This window comes from Brassica napus, chromosome A5, assembly GCF_020379485.1.
Source record: "Brassica napus cultivar Da-Ae chromosome A5, Da-Ae, whole genome shotgun sequence".
NCBI classification, from domain to species: Eukaryota; Viridiplantae; Streptophyta; class Magnoliopsida; order Brassicales; family Brassicaceae; genus Brassica; species Brassica napus.
The window spans coordinates 3,756,637-3,782,440 of NC_063438.1; the positions used below are offsets into that span (position 1 = coordinate 3,756,637).

At 34.8% G+C, this 25,804-nt stretch overlaps 5 protein-coding genes across 7 annotated transcripts; all 5 read right to left on the minus strand.

Annotated features, from left to right (window-relative positions):
- Nucleotides 1–9: 9 nt before the first annotated feature.
- On the minus strand, nucleotides 10–3,114 carry LOC125609266 (E3 ubiquitin-protein ligase WAV3-like). Its single transcript, XM_048780507.1, has 2 exons — nucleotides 2,667–3,114; nucleotides 10–2,008 (listed from the first exon to the last, which is right to left on the minus strand). The coding sequence occupies exons 1-2, from the start codon at nucleotides 2,877–2,879 to the stop codon at nucleotides 251–253; spliced, it is 1,971 nt and encodes a 656-aa protein (XP_048636464.1). The 5' UTR covers nucleotides 2,880–3,114; the 3' UTR covers nucleotides 10–250.
- A 4,782-nt stretch (nucleotides 3,115–7,896) lies between these two features.
- LOC106450982 (endoplasmic reticulum oxidoreductin-2) lies at nucleotides 7,897–10,923 on the minus strand. The gene is made up of 9 exons (XM_013892822.3): nucleotides 10,617–10,923; nucleotides 9,958–10,092; nucleotides 9,625–9,871; nucleotides 9,356–9,466; nucleotides 9,108–9,226; nucleotides 8,905–9,009; nucleotides 8,601–8,809; nucleotides 8,360–8,483; nucleotides 7,897–8,256 (listed from the first exon to the last, which is right to left on the minus strand). The coding sequence occupies exons 1-9, from the start codon at nucleotides 10,764–10,766 to the stop codon at nucleotides 8,110–8,112; spliced, it is 1,347 nt and encodes a 448-aa protein (XP_013748276.2). The 5' UTR covers nucleotides 10,767–10,923; the 3' UTR covers nucleotides 7,897–8,109.
- Nucleotides 10,924–11,560: 637 nt separating this feature from the next.
- Nucleotides 11,561–15,160, minus strand: LOC106450981 (probable inactive lysine-specific demethylase JMJ19). Of its 3 annotated transcripts, none has more exons than XM_013892820.3 (7): nucleotides 15,092–15,160; nucleotides 14,313–14,649; nucleotides 13,889–13,966; nucleotides 13,113–13,787; nucleotides 12,882–13,034; nucleotides 12,412–12,780; nucleotides 11,561–12,331 (listed from the first exon to the last, which is right to left on the minus strand). In XM_013892820.3, the coding sequence occupies exons 2-7, from the start codon at nucleotides 14,580–14,582 to the stop codon at nucleotides 11,729–11,731; spliced, it is 2,148 nt and encodes a 715-aa protein (XP_013748274.2). In that variant the 5' UTR covers nucleotides 14,583–14,649; nucleotides 15,092–15,160; the 3' UTR covers nucleotides 11,561–11,728. The 3 variants fall into 3 exon arrangements, with proteins under 3 accessions (XP_013748274.2, XP_013748275.2, XP_022574891.2); XM_013892821.3 differs by having other exon boundaries at nucleotides 14,313–14,591; nucleotides 15,092–15,150; XM_022719170.2 differs by lacking the exon at nucleotides 15,092–15,160 and adding an exon at nucleotides 14,919–15,079.
- Nucleotides 15,161–17,355: 2,195 nt separating this feature from the next.
- LOC106450980 (inorganic phosphate transporter 1-4-like) lies at nucleotides 17,356–19,418 on the minus strand. Its single transcript, XM_048780508.1, has one exon. The coding sequence runs from the start codon at nucleotides 19,403–19,405 to the stop codon at nucleotides 17,804–17,806; it is 1,602 nt and encodes a 533-aa protein (XP_048636465.1). The 5' UTR covers nucleotides 19,406–19,418; the 3' UTR covers nucleotides 17,356–17,803.
- A 2,665-nt stretch (nucleotides 19,419–22,083) lies between these two features.
- Nucleotides 22,084–25,134, minus strand: LOC125609267 (inorganic phosphate transporter 1-4-like). The gene is made up of 2 exons (XM_048780509.1): nucleotides 24,949–25,134; nucleotides 22,084–23,725 (listed from the first exon to the last, which is right to left on the minus strand). The coding sequence occupies exon 2, from the start codon at nucleotides 23,711–23,713 to the stop codon at nucleotides 22,109–22,111; it is 1,605 nt and encodes a 534-aa protein (XP_048636466.1). The 5' UTR covers nucleotides 23,714–23,725; nucleotides 24,949–25,134; the 3' UTR covers nucleotides 22,084–22,108.
- Between the last annotated feature and the right edge of the window lie 670 nt (nucleotides 25,135–25,804).

The window sequence follows — 25,804 nt, forward strand, 5'->3', positions numbered from 1 at the left end:
TTTGCCACAAAATCTGAAACAACTTATAGCCAAATGCATAGTTTTTTTTTTTTGAAACATACATATAATAATAATATACACATTACATGACAAGTTGAAACAACATCATCAACTTACAAAACCGCCAAATTTAGATTCACATTTCAAAACCCCTTTGCCTGCTTTTTTTCTTATTTCTTTACACAAAAAAAAAAACAAAAAAAAAAGCTGGAACATGTTACAGCTAAAGACATTGGTTTCTCACTATTTTTCACCTTGGCCTTGGTTGAGATACATATGATAGCAACGGCTGGATGAGTCTATGATACGATGTGGCTTGCGATCTGTGCAGCATCTCAACCATTGATGGAGTCTGGTAATTATAAGCCTGCACAAAGCTAGAACTGTCTCCTGACTCTCCTCTCGATGTAGCTCTTTGCCATGAGTGTGAACTAAGTCCAGAGAGAATGTAAGCTCTTCCTGATACCTCATAGACATGCCTGCTCGCCATTCTCTCTTGCATCTCCTTCATCTCTCTATCCAACGCCACACAAAACCCATCGTTGGACCTTGCTGACACCGTCTCTGCTAACACCTGTCTAAACTCCTGGATCACAGTAACAGCTGCAGCTAAATCTCCCTCCTCTGCTAAACCTCTCGCCTTCACCATTGCCTCAGCAGCTAGAAACCTGTTCCTTTGCCTGTCCACTTCGATGGACACAACAACAGCTTCTTCTTCACCAACTGTCTCTGGTCTTTGAATCTTGAGGACATGACTCTCAAGTGTCACAACCTCCTTTGTCAAAAGATCTTTGTAAACACACCTCATCTTCAGAAGCTCCGTCTCATCTCCACACCTCTCAGCAGGGATGTTGATAGACACCAAGAAGTCTCTCTCCTCATCAGCGTAGAGATCACCAATGTCTACACGTCCCGACCTACCATCACCACCCACAAGACTTGGATAACTCCCAGCTTTTATAGAACTAAGACAAACATCTGAGGAGAAACCATCAATCTCCAGCCTCAGCTCCTGCACCGCTACACTCAAAAGCCCACCAATGCACTGAGCAAGAGCGTCCTGGATCACAGCCTCACTCTCTATAAAAGAGAACGTTCCTCCAGAGGCTTCAGAGATAGAATGCATCAACGAAGCATCATGATCAGATCCAAACCCAAAAGAATGAACAGGGATCTGGAACTGAAACCGTCCGTGCATAGACAAAGGAAGCAGCATCTTGTAGTTAGGATCAGGCTGGTTGTTGTTCATGGTGTAAGTATCTCTCCCATCAGACAAAAGTATAACGCTAGCCACAGGGTTCTCATCTCTTCGCTCTTCCATCACCTTCACACCTTTCCTTAGCCCTTCAGCGATGTTGGTACCACCGTTTGCAACCAGCGAGTTCACAGCTTGGAGAGCTAGATGCCTTCCGGCATCAGACATCTTAGTCAAAGGGAAGAGACGACGAGCGGTTGAAGAGAAGGCAATAACAGAAAGCCTATCGTTAACGCCAAGATTCTGAATCACAAACCCCATTGCTCTTTTGAGAAGAGCTAGCTTGGTTCCAGCCATGCTTCCACTGATGTCAAGGACCGTGACTAGATCAAGTGGAGCAGTGACCATACCAGCAGCTCTAAGATGCACCAACACATCAAACTTCACACGGGACTCGCCCCTTGGGACAGAAGAAACCTCAGGATGTATTTTCAGCTCCATCATTTTTTTCAAGCTCTTCCCGGGGAATGCAAGCTGTTGCTCTAAAGGCTCATCGTCATTGAACATAGAGGGCTCAGGAGGAAGGACACGTCCTTGGTTCATGACTCGGCGAGGTGTAGGCAAGCGGTGGAGGAGGTAAGGAGGGTGCTGCATTGGGATCTCTTTCCATTTGGCACGGCACACAGGGCAGACTTGGTTCCCATGTTTGACATTTGAAGCAATGCAGTGGAAATGAAAAGCGTGTGAGCACTCTGCTGTGAAAATAGCATGTCCTCCTCCTTCTTTCATCTTAGTCAAGCATATAGAACATGTCTGCTCATCAAAAAAAAAAAAGCAATGAGTCCATGTTTTATAGATAGACAAAGAGAAACTAATCAAAGTACTCAGCTTTAAGACAATCACCATAACAAGAACCAAACTACAAGTACTTTTAAGCAGCTATTGATATAGAGAACATAATCAAGTTTCCTCCTTTATTACAGCTACAAACAGAAATAATCAAGTTTCCTCCTTTATGACAGCTACAAACAAAAATCTAATTCAAGACAACACTTAAAAACAAAAGCAATGAGCCCATTTTTGGATAGACAAAGAAACTAATCAGAGTACTAATCTTTAAGACAATCACTATAACAAGAAACTCACTAACTTTAACTACTTTTAAGCAGCTATTGATATAGAGAAACAATCAAGTTTCCTCCTTTATTACAGCTACAAACAGAAGTGTCTGAAAGATGTTTTTCTTGAGCATTTTCCCAAATTAAATCTAATTAAAGACTCTATATTTCAATTTTCACAAGAGACAACACTTAAAAATCAAACCTTTCAATGGATAGAGTGATTTTAAAATTAAGACAAGAAGAAACAAAAAAAAAAAGACAGGAAGAAGACAAACTCAATTCCAAAAGTCAACTCCTACAGGAAGTCTGTAACAATGATTTGAGAGAGTGGGTCTTGCTAAAAATCAAACCTTTGAAGATTTTTTAGAGCTGTTTCTGGATAATTTGAGACCGTGAGAGGAAGGTGTTGGGGTCATGGGCCAGTTAAGAGGAGAGAGGAGAGCAACATCTGATAATCTCTCTGTGGAGTTCAAAGCAGGAGGTGATTCCTCTAGTGTTCGTGGTAGGTAAGTGCAGAGGTTGAGACCTAAAGCCAGTTTCATCTTCCTCCATTTAGTTCCCATTCTTTGGATTTTGAGTAAAACCTAGAAACAGTAAGGAGGAACCACACAAGAAGAAGAGACAAGTTTGAAGTATGGAATCAAGAACTGAGAGGAAGGTTTCTTCTTCTGGTGAGTAGAAGAAGATGAGTGAGTGGAAGTGTTAAGTGGTGGTGAGTGGTGACGAGAGAGAGTTAAGAAGAAGAGATTGAGCAAAGGCTTTGAGATTTGCGACTTATTTTGACCTTTGTTTTGGGTCTTTGTTTTAGTTAATAATTAAATCCAAGTGGAAAAAGAAAAAGGGGATAGTATAAAGTTAATTAATGCTTCTGCTTTATGCCATCTAAATCATTTTGACCTTTGCTTTGGATTTAGGATAGTAACGCAATGATGGAGCTTATATGAATCATTGCATTATATTGTTAAGTTTAAATTGTAACTTGGTATCATTTCTACAATAAAATAAAAAATCTAAAACAATATCAATATTGTTTTAGATTTTTTATTTTATCTGAAACAAAAAAAATAGTCCGAACCGAAATATCCAAATATTTATGTTAATGACATTTCATCTATTTTTTTCTAGAGTTTCGTGAATATTTAATATATAATAAATATTTATTATCAAACTTTTATAGTTTTAATTTTAAAAATTTAATATCAAACTAAATATTCTCAATTAATATTTTTAAAATAAACTTTGCAATTTATCAATATTAATTAGTAAAAAAAAAATAGAAATTTAATTTTAAAAAATTAAAATAAATTGTGTGAAAAGTGATGTTAAAAAATATAATAAATTTAGAAAATCAATATGATTGAAAAATGTTTAGTTATCTGCTATATGAAAAATAGATGGCTATGAATGTAAACACACATACGTTGGGAAGAAAATAGAAGGTATGATGAGGGGAGGTGAAATGATGAGAGGAAGTAGAATCATGGAAACAATTGAATTACGATGGTTTTTAAAAATTATGTTTGGTGCGATCCATAATGATAAGTGAGTTTTTATTTGGCTTTGCACATGACTCTGTGATGATGAGGTTTTGGGAGCACACGTGCACTACTTCATTTCCTTTTACACCATAAGTCGTAACCCTTAATTGATGCCTTCATCTCAGTTTCCAGTTTTATATTTAGTTTGTAACTATATACTATATAACTGAACTTGTCAGATTTCTCTTACAAAATCGAATTTCTCCTCTTTTATTTCTCATCCAAAACTGAACAATTGGAATTGATCTGAGCGCATATCCCTTTCCTTTTGTAGCTAGAGAGCTTCGAATGAAGATGTCAATTATATTTTCATCCCTTTTTTAATTGCTAGGAGATTTTCATAAGTTGTAAAGCTGTATTTTTCTAAAGCCATTTTCTCATTTTGAAAAATCTGAAACTTTAGTTGAAAAAGTAGAAGATAAACCTTGTAAAAAAACAATTTCAATCTCTAATTCTAATAAAAATTCCAACGTATGAATATTTTGTCAATAATTTATTTCTTAACATATAGTGAAAACACATTACAGTTAATAAGTCAATTTTCCTCTAGGGAGTAAATTTACAAACTTACAGTATTTCAAACTTAAAACATAATATATGCGTAAAATGGCAAAAAGAAAAGAAAAGCCAAAACATATGTTAATAAAGCTAACTACCACCTATACCTACATCAACGACCTTTTTTATAAAAATTTAAAACAAAAAACTTTTTCGTTTTTAGTAAACATTTCGAAACCAACCACTAATCAATAGAAATGTGTGCAAGTTGCCCTTTGATAGAAACGTGACAGGGTTCAACAAAAGTTACTTTATCTCGAACAAAGTAGGGGATACAATTAAAGTCAATATCGTGGTGCGTCCAAAACTATATGCATACTCGAAATAAAGATCATCGCAAAATGAGAAGACAACAATCATGAGCCTCATAAACTGACGAGACACAATAATTTCCATACCTCGCTTGGAAGATTGTATATATACCGTTTCTATGTGTATTGGATACGGGAGAAACACCAAAAAATCGGAAATATCTACACTAAAGCAATCTCATTCTCACCTACCCAAATTACAACGTAAAAAGCACCTAAGTTTCTGATGGCACTAACAAAAATGCTGTGATAACGTAAGTTGGACCCATGGTTGCTCACTTGCTCTTACGAAACAAATGAAAACGACTCATGATGCGTCCACGGGTTTGCTGCATTGTTTATAACAATACATCAACTTATACCATGCATGCCCATTGATTATCACGACGAGAGTGATCATACTTCTTTCAAAAAGGTGAGGTTTTCCACATATTCTAATATATATAGTGTTCAACGTATAATTATGAGTTATTAGAGCATTTCCAATGTAATATTCTATTTTTTTCCTCCAAAATAGAGTAAAAATGAATATAGAGTAAAAATTTTCTAATTCAACTCTATTTTTCACTCTATAATGAAGTAATGAACAAACAAAAAATAAATTACTCCATTTATGGAGTAAATTCTATTATGGAGTGAGATATGTAGTTGAGTTGGAGCATTGTTTACTTCATAATCACTTTTAATCCATTTTAAAAGAAAAAATGAAGTGGGGTTGGAGATACCCTTATGCGTTCTTCAAATAATATCATAGTTTCGATAAAAAGAAATTAATTTGAAGATAACATAAATTGAAGATAACATTGATATATAGATTTAAAAAAAAAATATCTGAAAAAATAGAAACGATTTTACAAAATATTCTCGTTGGGGCAATCGTGTTCTTTTGTCAAACTCGATTAATGAGATTATTTGTTTGTATTAAAGAGTTTAAACTACTAATAACATTTTAAAACATGAATAGGTCAATTTGTGTATCCAAGAAGTGTCGTGTGTGTCTCGGAGAGATTTTCGAAGTGTTTTGGTTTTTGTAGGATTGTCGAATAAGGCCACACAAAAAGCTTTGAAGGACGTAAGCCGAAGGGCTCGAGCGGTCAATGTTGTCTGGTCAAACACACTTAACGTTAGCAAAGTCCTCTCAACAGTCAACACTATTCTCGGATGGCTCCATTTTTACGTTAGTTTCAACTGTGCATTATTGAATATAAACATACACAGTATACTGTATGTTAATATACGATCTTGTTGGTTCATTTATGCTTTTCATATGTACCTAATGAATATATTTTTTGCAACTGTACCTAATGAATAATGATTAATCATGAATGCGTTAAAGGTCAAACGTGATGTGTATATATCATTTATGGCCGGAAACGATCATGAGGACGTTATAAAGTGGCATCATAGGGTTACCAATATGATATTGTGTGGACTATGATGTAGTCACCACCTTCAGTGGTTATGATATGTATGTACGAATTCTATAAATAATGTTTATGCATGACAAATCACTATTTGTGAGTGTATATACATCCAAATTCTATAAATAATGGTAGTGCATGACGAATCATTTATTATAAGAGGTCATTTGAGTATATATATATTACTAATATGCAATTTTTCTTTTTCGGAATCTTTCTAGGAATGTTTCACTATTAATTGTGTTTAACCCTTATAAAAATGTATAATAATCATACTTCTATGTGAGATTAAGCTAATAATTTTTAGGTGTTCCAGACTTTAAGTCCAAATAGTTGTGAAATGAAGTGATTCTTTAGATACCCTCCATCATATTAATTATTTAAACCTTAAGCCCATAAACCAACTAGTCTAAGATGTATACGTAAATTTTCAGGAGAAACATTAAGCTCGGGAAGTGATCAATTATGGAGTTCGATCCCTGTGCTCCCTACCCTTAGAACAGTTGTAATATGACAACAGAAACTTTCACCATCACTGATAGAATGCAATAGGTATCACCCAAGAACGTCGACATGACTGACAGCTATTGGGTTGTTACCAAATAGTTTGCAGCTACCAACTTAACTTGGATAAATCAATATTCAAAATTTAAAGGGAGCAAAAAGAAAAGTGGGCAAAAGAGAAAAGTTTGAGCCAAAAGTAAAGAAAACGAAATAAAATACTTAATGCCTTAATGGAGATGAATATTTTTCTGATACTGGAAGAACGAGCATCTTTTTATCGATGGCCTTTGTCTGTTCCCACTGCCTTTTGTAATATCTTTTGTTCTTCAAATACACTATCTTTTCTGGAAGCCATAAAAATTCGAAAGACCAGCTTTGTATAAAGGAGGGCATCAAAACAAAACGTCTCAAATCTTTTTGCCATGCAATTTTATATATAGCTTAACTCTACAAGAAAAATAAAACATCAAAGACAATGAGTTCCATATTCTCACACTCATCGTAAAAGATCAAAGTTTAATTAGACGTCAAAGTTTGGAGAATTAACTAAGTGATGGCTATATATTTCTCCTCTATGCCAGGCATGTATCAGTTTTTTGTTAGACAGATTTTTTTCTCTTTCTCCTCATTATAATTTGCAGAGCACTTATAGATTATGGCATTAGTCTACTAGTGTTTGGTTAGACTATTTATAAAAAAAAACTAAGAAAAAGGAAAAGCTTTATGTGGTGAAGCAATAGTAAAGAACAGATAATCAAAAGGTGTGTTCATTGAGGTTGGAGGATAGGATTCCCTTTATAGTGTCTCTTTATGTCTTAGCACTATTTCTTGCAAGTCAACCGCAAAAGCTGAACTCTTTTGATAGTATCTTTATTAGGTGTTTTTCATCTTCAATATTGTGATATACTTTGTAAATTTGCTGGCATCCTCCTTGCATAGTTGCATTACCTGTGAGAATCAGTTCAAAATATTTGGTGTTTTTGCATGATTACCAATAGAATAAACTATATGATTTTTTCTCCTGTTTATCTTGATTTTTTTGGTTCTTGAGCGATTTTTCACAAATGCTATTTTTTTCCATTAACATGTGAAAAATCTATTATGGGTTAGTCAATGAAAAAAGTATATACTTCCAATTTAGAAATGATAAAAAGATCCAAGAGAGTATTTATAATTGTCTACATGATTTATTTAGACCTTTGGAATGTTTATATTAACTATGACACTACAGCTACATTCATAGAACAATTGATGTTAGATTTTGTGTTTCTCATTAATACTATAAAGTAAAATAAGGTTGACAATTAAAAAAGAAGAAGAAGATAGTGACAACAAAAGTCTGATTAACCAAAATGTCAACAACTATGTAGATCTACAATAGAAAAAATAGAATCAATATACTAGGAAACGGAAAACCTGTTCGGTTTTTACGGTTTAAAACCGAACGGAACAATCACCTAATTATGTTCGGTTATGATTTGGTTTGGTTTTTCCATCTTCTGCGATTCTCTCGGCCACAGGACTCATTTCATGAACAAACCTCACTGATTCAGATAACCGGTTGAGTAGATTCATCAGCGCAATCACTTCATTCCTTTGCAGTTCGAGCTGCAATAAAAATAATAATTTAGTAAACATACAATGCATGAGAGTTCAAAAACATGACGATGTCTCTGCAAGTGTGGTTTATTGGTAGGAACTAGGAACTCACATTATGACGCAGATTCTCTTCACCGTTGACAGTAAAAAGGATTTTCAATGCAGTGCCGAGACCAAGAATCTGAAGTTTTCCCCATAGACGACATTTCTCACAGCCTACACAGTCCATTATTGCACTGCAAGGACATCAATGAATATTAATTAAGCATTCAACTTAGGTACAACTTATTGCTCATGAAAAGACCAGTGGCAAGCAGAGACACTCGCTGGAAATAAAGGGGAAAAAGAATAACCTTATGTTTCTGAACTGTTTTTGTATTTGTTGTTTCAATTCTGGACCACGTTGACCCTTCCAGAGCTTGGCTTCATCAAATGGTAGTGGACAAGCTGCTCTCGTCTTAGGATCACTGACTAGTTGTTTCATAAGAGATTTGGTCTTCAAATCCTCGATGACATTGTCTTTACCAGTCTCATATTCAGCTTCTACCAAGTAATTTTCTGCCTACAAATCACGAAGGCGAGGAGAAAAACTATTTGTGATTTATTCTTTTAGATCATTGACCCCCTTTTCGTTGGATTCTGATAAAGAAAACTAACCTTTGTTACTGCTCTTAGAACAAACAAAAATGTGAAGTATAGGTTCCGAACACGATCTGGGTATCTTAACACACGATCATACAACAGTGTTAGGTTTTGACCCCACTGAAACACAAAAAAAATGGAGATCATCAGATGATTTTTCTAATTCTGCTAAAAGAACATACATAGCGGACAAGAGAGACTCATGAGGTAGATCTTACCAAGTTTTTAGCTTCATCAAGTAAATAATCTGAAGCTATATGAACTGTAATAGATGAGTGAAGACCAGAGACCAGTTTGTACAATATCTTTTCCTCTTGGCAAGACTGTTCAGATGCATCTACTCATCAGATAAAAGCCAATATAATTGCAGGGATTAGAAATCCATATGAACTGATCAGACCCTTGGAGAATAAGGAGGGTATAAAGTAACAAATCGAGAAAACAAGCGTGGAACAGTGAAGCTTACATTTGGGACAATTCTCAGAGTATATAGCATCCCATATCCTTCTAGCAGACGGGCCAATGTAACCAGTGTACCGTTCAGGATTCAGCAGAAGATTAACATACGTCATTTCACCTGCAATCATGTATTTGGTCATCAAAAGCTACAATCTACCACAATAAGATTCAATACTAGAAGCACTACTTGTTACACATAGTCTCATGAACCAGAACTGAGTGGTATAGAAACAAAAGATAATTTGGATTCTGAAGAAAAAGGTTAGGAAGACAGACCATTGTCAGTTTCATCATCACTAGTCCAGGGATTATCTGTGACAGTCCAACCCGTGAAAGCTCTAGTGTCTACGGTACGGTCAACAGCACCCTGTGGCTTCCCTTCTTGACAAACAGGATTGTCTTTACTTAAAGCCTTCTTAAAGGGCTCAGGGAACTCGCTCTCAGGACACTCACAAACACTACAGTCTCTTAACCGGCACATGCCATCATCAGGCCAAAACGGGCAATCACACCACAGTTTAACCTATAAACATGGATCCAAAGCTAATCAAAACAGATACCTCCAAAACTCTAAACCCAATCTCAAGGAAGATGAAGAGAAAACCAAACCTTGAAATATCGGTAAAAGGGTGTCTTAACAAGGTCTTGAAGCAGTGGATGCAACACCTCAGTGTTGAGCTTATTCACCGTCTCGTAATCACAACAACAGTCTTCAACCATCCCAATGTACTTCTGCTTCTCAGCCTATATACAAATGAATAATATAAGAAAACAGAACTCCAACAAGTTTCTAGCGGCAAGGTCCTGGACATAGCCTGATGAAACATTCGCTTCAGACCCCCAAAATTAAAACAGTTGATACTTAGAGCATCAACGGTTTTTAGAGTAGAGTTTTTAACGGAATATAAAAAACCGTCTCTTAACTTTTAACGAAAAAAGCTAAGAACCGACTCTTAAATAAGATATTCTGCTAAGAACCCCACCCTAACAACCCTATCAATCATGCTCTTATTAGATCATTCATCTTCTAATTCAATCAAATATGTGTATATATATATATATATTGATTATTTAGCTTCTAATTCGTAAGCCTCCTAAAATCTCAGGACCGGCTCTGATTAGTTATTCTGATTCGAAGAGATTCTAAGCTGATCTCTAGCCAAAACACTATAAACCTAAACCTAATCACGAACTCGAAGCTAGACGAAGATCAATTCGCGCTCTCCCTAATCAGAAACTTACACGAGCTTAAAAGAGAGATACCTAACCTTACGGCAATTGCAATCAAAAATCGACGAGTTCTGAGTATTCAGAAACACAGCGACCGCGACGACAGCTACAGCTCCGATCAGCAAAATCAATCGCTTCGGGGATCGTTTCTCCTTTGCGTTCACGTTTCCGACGTCCGTGTCCGCCATTATACTATCACTAGGAGGAGTGAATCTACGCGGTGAGAGAGTAAGTCTCTGTTAGTGAGTGTTAGGTTTTGGTGCGAGAGAAAAGTATGATACAGGCGACGTTGAGAAGTCTCCGGCGTATAAAAGCTGAGAGAATGTGGTGGTGGGCGTTTCTCATTCGAACGACGGTTTAATAAAACCGCAACTATCAGAAAACCAACGGCGATCGCAAAAGGTAGCCAGATCTAACGGCTAGGGTGCCTAATAATCCTATTAATTTTAACAAATTTATAAATTTCATAAAAAATCATGTTGTATTAATGATTTAAATTTTTTGAAGTGTGTGATGATATCTAATTTTAGAATACTTGAAATAATTTGATTTTTAGTGAATTTTGGGTTGATTATGAAATTTATTGTGATTTTAATTAAAACATTTTAGAATTCTATCTAAAACAATAATATTTTTCATAGCAAATTAAGAAAATTTGCTAAAACACATTCAAATCATAACAAATTCTCTTGAACTTGTCATTTATAATATTTTTAATAGAATTGGATTTTAATATATCTTTTAAAATAGCAAATTAAATAATACTAGATTTTTATTACTGAACAACAATGAGAATCGTTGTTTTTATACATAGATGCGGAGTTACCAATTTGGTTTACATAGTCAATATAAGTTTGTAAATGTTTTTGCTGTTAAAAGAAAAGAAAAAAACAACAAAGACAGTTTATCAATTTATTACAAATTAATTCACTGAATGGTTTTTATATTGGAATCAAATCTGGTGTTATTCAATTTAACTTGATTTTGGAGTGAATTTTAATAGATTTGAAATGATGAATTTTCTTTGTTCTTACACTGGAAAATCTCTAGCAAAATATTGTACAAAGGACTATTCAACCAAAGCAAAAGAACAAACAGTCTTTTACAAGTTCTACAACTCAAAACTACATTAAAAAAAAAACATTTTTTTTCATCCCAGCTTCGGTTTCTTGGCCGTGTTGCCAGCAGAACCATCGCATGTCTTGTTTGGTTTATTAGAACAAGGTTGCACATGCCCGGACTCATCATCATTCCCCTTCATTATCTCCATGACTGACCTCGCCTTCACTTTAGTCTTACCCTGCTCCTTCCCTCCAGCTTCAACATCTTTCCTTGTGTTATTATTGTTATCACTACAAGGCAAAACCTCATCTGCTTTCTTACCTTTATCTCCAGGTTGTGAAATTTTAATCCCAGGAGAAGAAGCATAATAGTTGCGATCAAAGTTCCCCCATCTGAACATAGCGCTGAGTTTCTGCAGCTCCAACGCCTCCACAAGAACATTCAGCTCATCGATGGTGTACCTATACAGAAACCTCTTCTTCCCACTCGGACAAGCACATAGATTCCTCACGTGGCTCAGACACGAGAAACGTTCATCGGAACATGAACACTGGACAGCGGAGAAATGCAGATCCACGAAACAAAAACAGCATTCCCTCTTGCTCACGTCATCAAAACTCTTGTCCATTCTCTGAGACTTTAGTGAACTAGCAAGGAACTGTCTTCTACTCCTCTCTTGCTTCACCCTTGACTACATAAAACAAAAGCAAAGAGGTAGTGAGCAAGCTCCTCACAGCTACCAAAGAAGAGGTAGTGAGCATATATACATACCTTAACAATGCTGGTAAACAAACCCTCCTTGCCACAAGCGTTAAGCCATCTCATATTATCTGCTGTTTTCTTCTTGGATAGAGAGTACTCCTTAAGGTGTTTGACAGCTTCCCGTGCAGCTCCTAGTAATATCTTATCATACGATATTAATGATTTCTTCTTCTTCTCTTGATTCTGATGAACAGCAACATCCCCATGGGGTAACCAATCAATGGGAGCAAAGTTTGCTTTCTCCAAACAGTTGAAGCCACAGTTTACTGCAGAGTAGCATGACCCTGGAAACAAGATAACATACTGGCCAGGGTTCTGAACACACCGGGTCACTGGTATACCCTCCATGTTAAGTGCATATGGAGACATTATCATCACCTGCCAAATGAATTAGAAGACAAAAAAGTTATGATAAGTCTTGCTTCTGAGTTTTGAAAGAGTAATGTGTATTGATGTTTAATGTGGTTTTAAGTACTTACAGGTTCACGGCTCATCTTTGACTGTAGTTCTCCTGACATCTCAGGGAATAAGTTCATCAGCTTAGAACGATGACACCCTGCTACAGAGTACCACACTCTAGGAGCTCCCACATGCAAATAGCAGAGCGAGTAGAGTCTGTCCTTCTCAGATTTCTGCACAGCAACAAATATGAGATTAAACAAGCAAATTACATTGCAAGAACTTCAATTGATATAAACTATAAAACTTACCCACAACTGGGAAGACAGAAACATTCCTACACTTAGACGAGGAACACCAACTGATTCACAGTCTTCATACGATAGAAGAGAGCCAGGAAGCTTAGCTGTATTGTTCAGATTCCAACCTGATGTTTTGTACTTGCAAGACTCAGATGCTCCAGGTAAAGGAAACCCACTGCTAAACGTTCTGGTGTCTAGATCATTCCCATAAAGAACCTCAATTTCAACAAGTGGACTCTCAACAAGTTGTCTATACTCTTTTTCAACATCTGCAACGGTTGGCTCTTGTTTTAGCGATGGGGTTGAAGAACTCTTGGAACCCAAAACCTCATCCTCTACGCTAAAATGCCTCTTCTTATATGAATCTGCAAAGTTCTTAAAGGTCTCCAGAGTTTTCCTGGGACCGCGTTCTACTCTACAAAACTTGACGTTCTCCTCCGATGTATGATCCTCATCATCATTATCATCATCATCATCATCATCATCAGCCTCCTTTTTGATCGTTGTGTCATTAGCAGCATCAAAGAGCTGTACCTGAGTGTCGAATTTGGAAACCTCCCAAACCTCCTTCTCCTCGAGAAGACACGGAGGTTTCCACGAAGGAGGAGGAACCACACAACAGATTCCATAAGGCTCAGCTTTGTCACGCAAGGTAGCAATATACGAGAGTGTGTCACTGAACTCCTGACAATCCATTTAACATCATTGTTTACTAAAGACAACGTAAAAGCAGTTTAATCCCATTGTTTTTTTTTTTTTTCATAGCAGCAAAAGCAAAAACTAACCTCCTCGGTTGGGTTGAACACTGGAGCTTCCTCAAGGGTTACGTTCTTGGAGACTCTCTGTATCCGTCTTTCCCTTTCCTGTGAATAAGAATGCAAAAGACTCAACATACAATCTTGATACCTGCATTCTCATACGTCTATAAGCATAGTAAAACAAATCAAGCTCCAAAGTGTTATCCTAAATCATTAAGAGCAGGCACTAAAGTAACTAAAACCATAAGCGGCTAGAAGGGGTATGGAACTCTCATTGGCTTACCTAACATCTTATACATCAATTCATATGTCTACTAGTAGCCGTGACTTAGCACACATTCCATAGAACCTAACGTTTTTGACAGACAAAAGAGCAGAGAAGAGAAGAAAAACATATCTACAAATTACCCTATATGAAAGAAAGAGAGGAATGAGATATAGTTATGGGAACCTCAGGTTTGGTTGGCTTTAAGGTCTCCGAGGTGGGCTTTGTGTGATCATCATGGACTATCCACGGTCGGCTGCTAAGAGACAACTTGAAACTAGCATCATCCATACCGAATCCAGTTATCTGCTCTTGTACTTGTCCCGGCCTGGAACTTTCTCTGTCTTGGTGAACATTCCTCAGCACAAACGTTGTTTGAGACACAAAACCTGGAGGAGTTGACAACTTGTCCATATTCCCAGTTTTTGAATATGCGTGGTTACCTTCAATTCCCATTATTGTAACCTTTACAGCCACCAACCAAAGTATTATTTTTCCGGAAGAGGAAATAAAGCTGAAGCAACTGAGAAAAGAAAAGAAAAAAACTAATGTCAAAGTATGAACTGTGGCAGTGCCAATACTAAACATCAGAACGAGAATGGTTTCATAAAAATGCTCTTTCTTGGTTGGTTCTTGGAACCTTAAGCATACAAGAGCAAGCTACTATGCTGGACTAGATACCATCTAAGCTTTTTGAAACTGTAGAAGACGAATCGTTCTTGCTTAATCAAAAGATTATCAATTTTTTCAATCTTTACCCTTAAAATCGTTTTTGAATTCTCAAAATTAAACCTTTTTCGAAGAAATTCACATAAAGGAAGCTCCTTTTCAATCACAGGATACGCAAAAAAATCATTTGCAGAGCTTATTGAAACAAAACGCTTTCTCGAAGGAAGTATCGGATCTTTATTAGGATTCATTCAAAATCTAAGATTTTCAGACAAAGAAACGAGTAGAACACATACCTAGGCGAACTGAGATTCCTGAAACTTTCAGATATTACCGAAGCAAGTGCCTCTCGAGTCTGTTAATTGAGAATATATATATATGGGAATTCGGCCAAAAAAAACCTCAACTTTACACGAATTGCCAAAACAAACATGAACTTTGGGGCTGGCCAAAAAAAAAAACGACGTCAGTTTTACACGATTTGAAATTAAAAATATATAAACCCTGGATTTGAACCCAGATTGGTTGGTTAAATTGGAAGGCATTTTACCACTGGACTACTGGCACTTTCAATGTACTTACTAACATGTTTATTTTTATTTGGTGCATATTAAATATAAAAAATTTTCTAAAAAAACTTAATAAGATCTTTAAAATTCCAAAAAATTAAAAAATAAAGAAGATTTTTATAAAATTAATTTAGAAATTAAAATTAAAAATAAGATTTTATTTTTCTTTTTAAAAAATAAAAACTCTTCCAAAATTTTCTAAAAACTTAAAAAGATCTTTAAAATTCCAAAAAATTGAAAAAATAAAGAAATTTTTTATAAAATTAATTTTGAAATTAAAATAGAAAATAAAATTTTATTTTTTCTTTTCAAAAAAATAAAAAATCTTCCAAAATTTTCAATTTTTTTAATACATTTGCTAAAAGTTGAAATTAATTATACACACATAAAAAGTTGATAATTCTAACTTTAATTTTTTGCATTTTATTATAGTTTTTAAAAATTTGGATTTTTTTTTAAAAAATGAAAATTTTGGAATTTTTTTGATTTTTTAAAGAAAAACAAATATTTAATTTTAATTCAAAATTAATTTTATGAAGTTTTTGGAAGATTTTTTTATTTTTTTAAAGGAAAATAATTTTTTATGTTTTTTAAAGAAAAATAAAAATTTATTTTCAATTTTAATTTCAAAATTTATGTTATAAAAAATTTCCTTAATTTTTTCAATTTTTTGGAATTTAAAGTTCGTTTTAATTTTTTAGAAAGAAAAATAAAATCTTATTTTAAATTCTAAATTAATTTTATAAAAATCTTCTTTATTTTTTAATTTTTTGGAATTTTAAAGATCTTATTAAGTTTTTAGAGAATTTTTTATATTTAATATGTACCAAATAAAAGTAAACATGTTAGTAACTACATTGAAAGTGCCTGTAGCCCAGTGGTAAAATACCTTCCCATTTGACCAACCAACCTGGGTTCAAATCCAGGGGTTTACATATTTTTAATTTCAAATCGTGTAAAACGACATCGTTTCATCTCATTTGAAAACGACGTCGTTTTACTTAACGTCAACAATAAACGACGTCAAATATTTCTGTTAAATTTGTTGACGGCGTGCTAAATTGGCAAGTCAGCGAAAACATTGTTAATTAATTTTAAAGTCAATGAAAGTTTGGTGTTTTTTTGGCCAGCCCCAAAGTTCATGTTTGTTTTAGCAATTCGTGTAAAGTTGAGGTTTTTTTTGGCCGAATTCTCATATATATATTAATATTATAAATTAATTTCCATTAGAAAATTAAATGAAATTCATGTTTCTATAGATAATTGGCATTCAATTCCTGATATTAATCTATTTATTCTCTAATTGTTAACTACGCAACATAATTCCCTAAATGTGTATATTCACTTAACAAAGTTAGACGTTTTAAAATATTTCATATTAACATGTTTATTTCTAATTATTGACGACGCAATATAAAGCTAAATGTATATTTACTTAACAAAATTAGGCATAAAAGAAATTTACATTAAACACTAATTTGTCTATCTTTTACTTTCTTTTAACATGTTTAATTATTTTATAATCGTTGAATACACTCTACAACTTTTTAAAATGTTTATTGACTTTAAAGACCTTTAAAAAACAACACTAAACACTAAAACTCCGACTGGTGACTATTCTGAAAACAAGAAAAACGATTACGAAAGAAACGTAAAAGAATATAATTGTAGAAATGGTTGTTTCATCCCATATTTGACAAGAAATAATTTTGTTTTCATTTCTCTAAAAAAAAGAAATAATAGAAAATGAAATTGAAAAATTATTTCTTATGAATGGTGATTTTTTTATGAATATAAAAGAATGCAGTGTAAATTTTTTTTTATGAATGTTAGATTTTCTTTCTCTCAAATTCTTAATTATTTATTCCCTAATTATTGATTCCGCCACATAATTCTCTAAATATGGTAAAATCAGATATCTAGAAAATCTACACTAAACTCTAACAAAAAAAAGAAAAATCTACACTAAACACTAGTGAATATCTTTAGTCTAATTTTGGTTTTTTATCTTTTTGTCGTATATTGTCCCAAATTAGATGTCGAAACGTCTCTAACTCTCACGATTATTCAAATTTTAGCAAAAAAAAAAAAACTCTCACGATTATATGTATTTTTTAAAAAAATTTATCGCAAGCTAGGTTATTACAGTAAAGCCTAGCTTCATGTCTTTGTGAGCTTACTTCTTCCTTGGGTTGAAGAGCTTAAATGTCAATTGTTGTTCCTCTGTTCAACCGGTTTTACTATCTATCAATTTCACATTCGTAGTTATATAAATCAAAAAAATTCAACAAAACCAAAAATATTATTTACTCAGAGATTTGACCTGAAATCGATACATGAACATTTTGATTTCAATAGCATTAGAACATCAACATATCACACGAAGAAGAACTTAAGTTGCCAAAAAAACAAGAACAAAAAAAAAAGGACATATTTCAACTACACCATTTCGACAGTTCTACTATCGTTGTTGTTCTGCTCATTGCTTTCATTTTCACCAGACATTTCTTCAAGTGATTTACCTTTAGATTCAGGCACCAAGAAAGTGAAGAGAATACCCAAGAAGTTAATCACACCTAACACGAGAAGCGAGTTCCTGACCCCAATCCCTGGAGGGTATCCTGCGTCTGTCTTGTTCTTGTCAGGGCTTTGAGCCAAGTACAAGAATCCAAACGCACCAACCATCGCACCAAGCTTTCCTGATGCGGCAGAGATACCATGACATGTTGATCTGAACCTAGCTGGGAAGATTTCTGCCGGCACGACGAATGTTGTAGCATTGGGTCCAAAGTTAGCAAAAAAGAATGTTAAGGAGTACATGATAACGAATCCAATGCGGTTGTCCTTGTGAGTCCAGTGGTTGTACGGAATAGCCAAAGCGAACATAAAGACCGTCATGAAAAAGAATCCCATCAGCTGAATGGCGAATCTTCCAATGACGTCAATGAACACAACTGTGAACCAGTAACCAGGAACCGTGCTACACAAGGCGATGAGGGTTTGCGCACGCGCGATCTTGAAAACTTCTTGAACCGCGTTCATGGTTTGAGCCGGAGGGATCCACCCGATCGCGCTGAAAATATCCTTCTGGAAAAGGTTTTGACTGTAGAATGCGATGTCGAGAAGGAACCATGTTGATGTAGTACCTAGCAAATGAAGTCCATGGCGTTTCATGAATTGCTTGGAAAACAAGGAAAAAGATTTGGACTTATCCGTTGAAATCTCTTCCAAAATCTGTTCCGGCTCTATCTCCACTTGCAGAACCCTAGACATGTCTGAAGCAGCTTGCTGTGCGTTTTTAGCAACCAAAGCTGTGTATCTCGCGGTTTCCGGCATCTTGGACCTTGAGTAATACGTCATCGACGCAGGGATAGCACCAAACATGAGGATTATACGCCATACAAAATCTGCTTGAGGTACCGTGGATCTCAAGGCATCATCCGCATAGGCCGGCGCTGGGAACTTAGCATCAAATATAGAGGAAATGATAATAGCAAAGATGCCACCAGCCATGATCCCAAACCCTTGCATTGCGAAAACAGCTGAGATAAACGCTCCACGTGTCTTCTTGTTAGCGTATTCAGACATGATTGTTGCGGATAAAGGATAGTCACCACCAATCCCAAACCCTAGCCAAAACCTAAAGAAACATAGCGTGGCCATCACGGTTTTTGGCTTGTCTCCAAAAGAGAGACCAGAGGCTATGGAGCAAAGAACCATGATCATCAACGTCATGCCATACACTTTCTTCCTCCCCAGCTTGTCACCAAGCCACCCGAAAAATAGCTGACCGGCAAGGGTCCCACAGAAGGCAACACCGTTGGTGGCAGCAGCAACATTGGGAGGGAGAGTCCCTGGCTTATGGGAGCCTTCTTCGTGGTAGTAAATGCGGCCGAGTAGCTTTGTGACAAGAGAGATGCAGAAGAGATCGTATGCATCGGTGAAGAATCCCATTCCAGCAATTACAATCGCAGTAAAATGGTACCATTGCGTCTTGGCTACGTCAAGTGCATTCAAAACTTGTAATTGATTATCTGCCATTCTTCTTCACTTCTGTAATTTCATCAAAAAAAATCAACATCAGTAATTTTTAGTACCATACTAAAGCTCGAACATCTAAATAATGGACTGATCGTATATTTTCAAATATTACTTAAAAGTTTCATTAACTTAAAGCCAATTCAAAAATAAAAAAATAAAAAATAAAAATAAAAAATAAAAAAAAACTAAAGCCAATTCCATTGTTCTTATAAAGATTTGTTAAGCAATTATACAGATATGAAAATAGTTGTGTAATTCATAAGTTATATGCTCTACATTTTTCGGGAAAAAATGATATGGCTCTTTACCTCCACGTAACCAAATCTTAAAAAGTAAACGATGCTGTGGTAGGTCTGTCTATACATGTATATGAATTAAGGCCTAATTTACCATGAATTAATCCAAAACAAAACAAAAATTTCTAGAAGGGGAGAGGTAAGATCCAACTAAAACTCTACAAGAGAACTTATCGTAATAATGATCCAAGAAAGCGGAAAACACAGCTTGATTAAAAGAGCAATAGTATAATCAAATCAGATTGACTAACATTATTTTTCTTTTTGTGCAACGACTAACATTATTTTTCATCCTTAGAAAAAGTATGGATTGTCAAATTATACATAAACATCCACAAACATTAATGAAAACAAAAAGACTTACATTAATATACAATCTTCTTCTACGTGTGAAATGATCTGATCTCTGGGAAAAATGTAGAGATGGAGGCAACGAAAGTGAAATGGGCGTTGAAGCTACTGATCGATGAACAAGGATATATAGTGCAACCGTTTTGAAACGGCCATTTATAAGCGAGTCTATATGAGATATTCAATTAGGACAGGCTGCTTCTGTTTTGCTGTAGAGATTATATATTATCATCGAAAACATAGCTGGTCCAATATTATAACACGTTCTTGGTGTTTTTCTCGTAGTTGACCATGATTTGTTTTCTGATACGGGGAGTTTAATGCTCGGAAAACGCAATGGGAACTTCACTATTTAATACAATCACCAGATACCTACTACCTGCCATGCGGTTTAGGTAGATATAGGTTTCAAATCCTAATAAAGTAAGTAATCTGTCGTACACTTTTAAAACAAAACAATAATTATAATACGTGAATTCAATTAGGAGTGTGTTCAAACTTTGATTACTAATTAAAAAATCTTATGTTTGACAAATATGTTATCATCATTTGATTGGAAATAGAAAAATATCGTAAAAATTACTAATACGTTATTTTATGAAATTTTAGTAATAATTTGTATTAAAATAAATTTAACGACGTGAACAAAAGAATATAGAAGAAGAAAATTGAGACAATAAACAGTTATTCTTTTGACAACTTATTCCCAAAAGTTTACTCATGCCATTATATTTTTAATTTAGTAATATTAGATATGTATCTAACTTTGTTTTAGTAAAAAAAACAGAAAATGCAGGATGAATATATCTACAGAAATAAAGTTCAAAAAAAAAATATCTACATAAATAGCCTACAATGTCAATGTTTTTTTTTTTTTTGAAACTGAATGTCAATGGTTTTTAATAGGATAGATTTATCATTTCTACTGTGTATATATCTTTCGCTAGAAAATCATTCACTGAGTCCAAAAGATTACAACATAGAAGAGAGACTGCGTACTGAACCAAAAAGAGATTACAATGATCTTTCCCAAACCTAACATAAAAGAGTTTTGCTAAATATTTTCAAGAGGAATTTTCACATAACAAACCATGAAAACGGGAAATGAATATCTATTGTAAAGTGATAGTATGGCTTATGACTTCCAACTTGAAATTCCATGTAACATAATTATATATATATTAATATAAGAAATTGTTGTTTTCTAGTTTAGTTGATCTCACGATTTCAAACCATAGAGTATGTTGACTGTTGCCAAACCTGTAAAAGATTAACAGGCATATTTGAAGCCAATATTAGTAAATTACATGAAAATAAATAATAGGTGATGGTAAAGTTGTATATGTCTACTTATCTTAAAAGGAGGTATAGAGCATAAAGGAAATCTTATTATGTAATAAGTTAGTTTACCTTTATGCTCAAGGCTAGGTTTCTCTAGAACCTACCTAACGGCATGTATATACTCTTGTACATTGTTCAATGTCAAACATTTTTAAATGGATGGAAAATAACTGAAGTGATGATGATAAAAGACTAAAAGTCAACTTCACTTTTCTACCAGTCCACCTAATTTTAAACAGATATTATATATGTTTCCCTAAGAACATCTCCAATGGTGTTACCCACCATTGAAATCCTTAACAATTTAATAGTATTTTTTGTTTGTTTTTTTTTTAAATAGTTAAGAACTCTAATCCTAATTGTATGTCCAATGATGTTATCTATTATAGAATCCTTAGTTTTTTTTTAATTGAATCTTAGAAATTAAAAATTATGAAATTTGCAAAATATTTAAATTTAAAATTCATTTATTGAAAAAAATAAATGTAAACATACAATAATTATTCATCTTCATCATTACCAAGCTTGTTCCAAATATTTTCGATTCAATCATATTTCAATTGTTAACCATGTGTAACTCATAAATCATAGGTTTGTAACAATGAAGAAGAACACTTCCTTTAAAATCGATACACAAACATTTTGATTTCAATAGCGTATATCAAACGAAGAACAACTTAAGTTGATAGAAACAAAAAGACATATTAAAATCAAACTACACAATTGGGACCGTTCTACTATCACTTGTTGTGTTCTCATTTTCTTCATTTTCACCGGACATTTCCTCGAGCGACTTCCCTTTCGATTCAGGCACCAAGAAAGTGAAGAGGATGCCCAAGAAGTTAACAATACCTAACACGAGAAGCGAGTTCCTGACTCCAATACCTGGAGGGTATCCTGCGTCTGTCTTGTTCTTGTCAGGGCTTTGAGCCAAGTACAAGAACCCAAACGCACCAACCATCGCACCTAGTTTACCTGATGCTGCAGAGATACCATGGCAGGTAGATCTGAACCTGGCTGGGAAGATCTCCGCCGGTACAACGAAGGTTGTAGCATTGGGTCCAAAGTTAGCAAAAAAGAATGTCAAAGAGTACATGATAACGAATCCAATTCGGTTCTCCTTGTGAGTCCAGTGGTTGTACGGAATAGCCAACGCAAACATAAACACGGTCATGAAGAAGAATCCCATCATCTGAATCGCAAACCGTCCAATGACGTCTATAAAAGCAACTGTGAACCAGTAACCAGGTACCGTGCTACACAAGGCAATGAGAGTCTGCGCGCGTGCAATCTTGAAAACTTCTTGAATTGCGTTCATGGTTTGAGCCGGAGGTATCCACCCGATTGCGCTGAAAATATCTTTTTGGAATAGGTTTTGACTGTAGAAAGCGATGTCGAGAAGGAACCATGTTGATGTAGTTCCTAGCAAATGAAGTCCATGGCGTTTCATAAATTCCTTGGAAAACAAGGAAAAGGCTTTGGACTTATTACTTGAGATCTCTTCCACTTTCTCCTGTTCTGCCTCTATCTCCACTTGCAGAACCCTAGACATGTCTGAAGCAGCCAGCTTTGCGTCCTTAGCAACCAAAGCTGTGTATCTTGCGGTTTCAGGCATCTTGGACCTTGAGTAATACGTCATGGCCGCAGGGATAGCACCAACCATCAAGATTATACGCCATACAAGATCTGCTTGAGGTACCGTGGATCTCAAGGCATCTTCCGCATAGGCCGGGGCTGGGAACTTAGCTTCAAAAGCAGAGGAGATAATTATAGCAAAGATGCCACCAGCCATGATCCCAAACCCTTGCATAGCGAAAACGGCAGAAACAAACGCGCCACGAGTTTTTTTGTTAGCGTATTCAGACATGATTGTTGCGGACAAAGGATAGTCACCACCAATCCCAAACCCTAGCCAAAACCTAAAGAAACATAGCGTGGCCATCACGGCTTTTGGCTCGTGTCCGAAAGAGAGACCAGAAGCTACGGAGCAAAGGACCATAACCATCAATGTCATTCCATAAACTTTCTTCCTCCCGAGCTTATCTCCAAGCCACCCGAAAAAGAGTTGACCGGCTAGGGTTCCACAGAAGGCGACGCCGTTCACGGCAGCAGCAACATTGGGAGGGAGAGTCCCTGGCTTTGCGGAGCCTGGGACGTGGTAGTAAATGCGGCCAAGGAGCTTGGTGACAAGAGAGATGCAGAAGAGATCGTAAGCGTCGGTGAAGAATCCCATTCCGGCGATTATGATGGCTGTAAAATGGTACCATTGCGTCTTCGCTACATCGAGTGCATTCAACACTTTTAACTGATCCCCTGCCATTCTTGTTCACCTCTGTAATTTCATCAAGAACTCAATATTAGCAAATTTTAGTAGTATGAATCATATAAGAACGGCTGCTCGTAGATTTTCAAATAATAGTAAAAACTATCTCTTGGAACTAAGAAAGAGTTCGTTACAAACATTAAAGCACTTGGCCAACTTGGAATTAAGTTAGGCAATTTTAAAAGCAAAAGAATTAAATATTTAAACCCCACTTGAAATTTAATGTTATACTATAGTATATGAGTTTTATTTCTCATTTCTCATTTCTCATTTCGTTTATCTCATAATCATAAGCCAAAAAGTATGTTGACCTAAGATTAGAAAGAAAAAAAAAAGTAAGGTATGTTAATCAAGCCTGAAGTAAGGTGGTAACTGGCGATTCTAAAGCCATTAGTAAACTACATAGTCTACATGTAAAATAACTTAATTATAAGCATTCACATAATATAAAAGAAAATGAAGGGATGACAAATGTCAAGTGTTTTATTTATTATTAAACCGTATTATGCAGAAATGAAAGTAACTAAGTATGTAACTTGTTTTCAAAAAATTGATTCCAAGATTTTCGACTTTTCCAAAATAAATTAATAATTGATTATATTATTTTGGTTTCTTCACTCGTACGTAACAAATCTTTTAAAGTAAACGAGGAAATGGGAGGTCTATATATTTATATGAATTTTCAACGATTACTATATTATCTTTACTCTATATTCACCCACGAAGGTTGACTTGTGACATTTGAATCTGAACACGATACCAAAATTTCTCACGAGTAAGAGAGCAAGTTGTTTTGTCTTAATTGCGGATACACTTACTCCTCAAATTAAATACGGAGTATAGTTTTTCCTCTTATTGAAGACATTATATTTTTATTTTCTTTTTATTAGAGTAACATAATTTTCGTTATTTATGTGCTTGTAAATCATTTGATTCATGCACTTATAAAAAATGTCTATATTAAGGCAGAGATAAGATCAAACAAATACGTTTTCAAGAAAACGAATCCTAATTAATGATCCAGAAAATTGGAAAACATAATTTGAATTTTTTTTTAAAGCAACAATAAGAGAATCACAAACAAATGAAGCTCAGATTGATCCAAAATCACTACTGACAAATACCTAACCGAGATAGAAGAGGCAGAATGGACAAAATAACATCATTCAGCAACCGTACAATTGCCAAATTATATATAAACATCCGAAAACATAATGAAAAGAAAAACGTACATGAATATACAACAGTCTTCTTGTTATGTGTGTGGGATATGATATGATCAAGTGTTTAAGTATATGTCAGAAGAGTGCAGAGAGAAAGGTCCTCTAGTTTCCTCTATTTCTGGGGAAAATGAAGAGAGATGGAAGGAGAGGAAGTGAAATGAGCGTTGAAGCTGTTGATGAACAAGGACAAAGTGCAAGCGTTTTGAAACGACCATTTATAAGCGACTCTATAAGAGATATTCCATTTTATGTTTCGGTATATTCTCCCTCTAGCGACGCCGTTTTCTATCTTCAATATTTTTTCTCTCTTTTTATTACAACTTTTATTTCGCTGTAATTATTCTTTTATTATCTAAAAACAGCTGTTTTACACTTTTACTATAATAGTAAGTTCTTGTTTTGTACTTGTAATTGACCATGAACTGTACTTAGATACGGAGGTTTTGATGTATTTTTATAATATTAAATTGGGATCTTCACCATTAAGTACAATCACTAGATACCTATTCCCTGGCATGCTATTTAGGCAGATATAAGATTTAAATCATAATAGAGTCAAAATAGGGGTTAAAAAATTCTAACAAAATGAATTCAGTTAGCATTTAGCAGTGTGGTCAGACTTTGGTTACTTATAAAAAACTACACTATGTTTGCCTAATTCGAGACAATCATTTAATTTTAAAATATTAGAATTTGATGACACACTATCTTATAAAGTTGTAATAATAACTTTTAATTTGAATAAAAATAAACTTAGGGACGTGAACAAAAGTATTTAGACGAAGAAATCAACATTGATACAACAAGCAGTTATTTTACGGCAAAAAGTTATTTTAACAATTTTTTTAAAAAAATTAGTGATTTT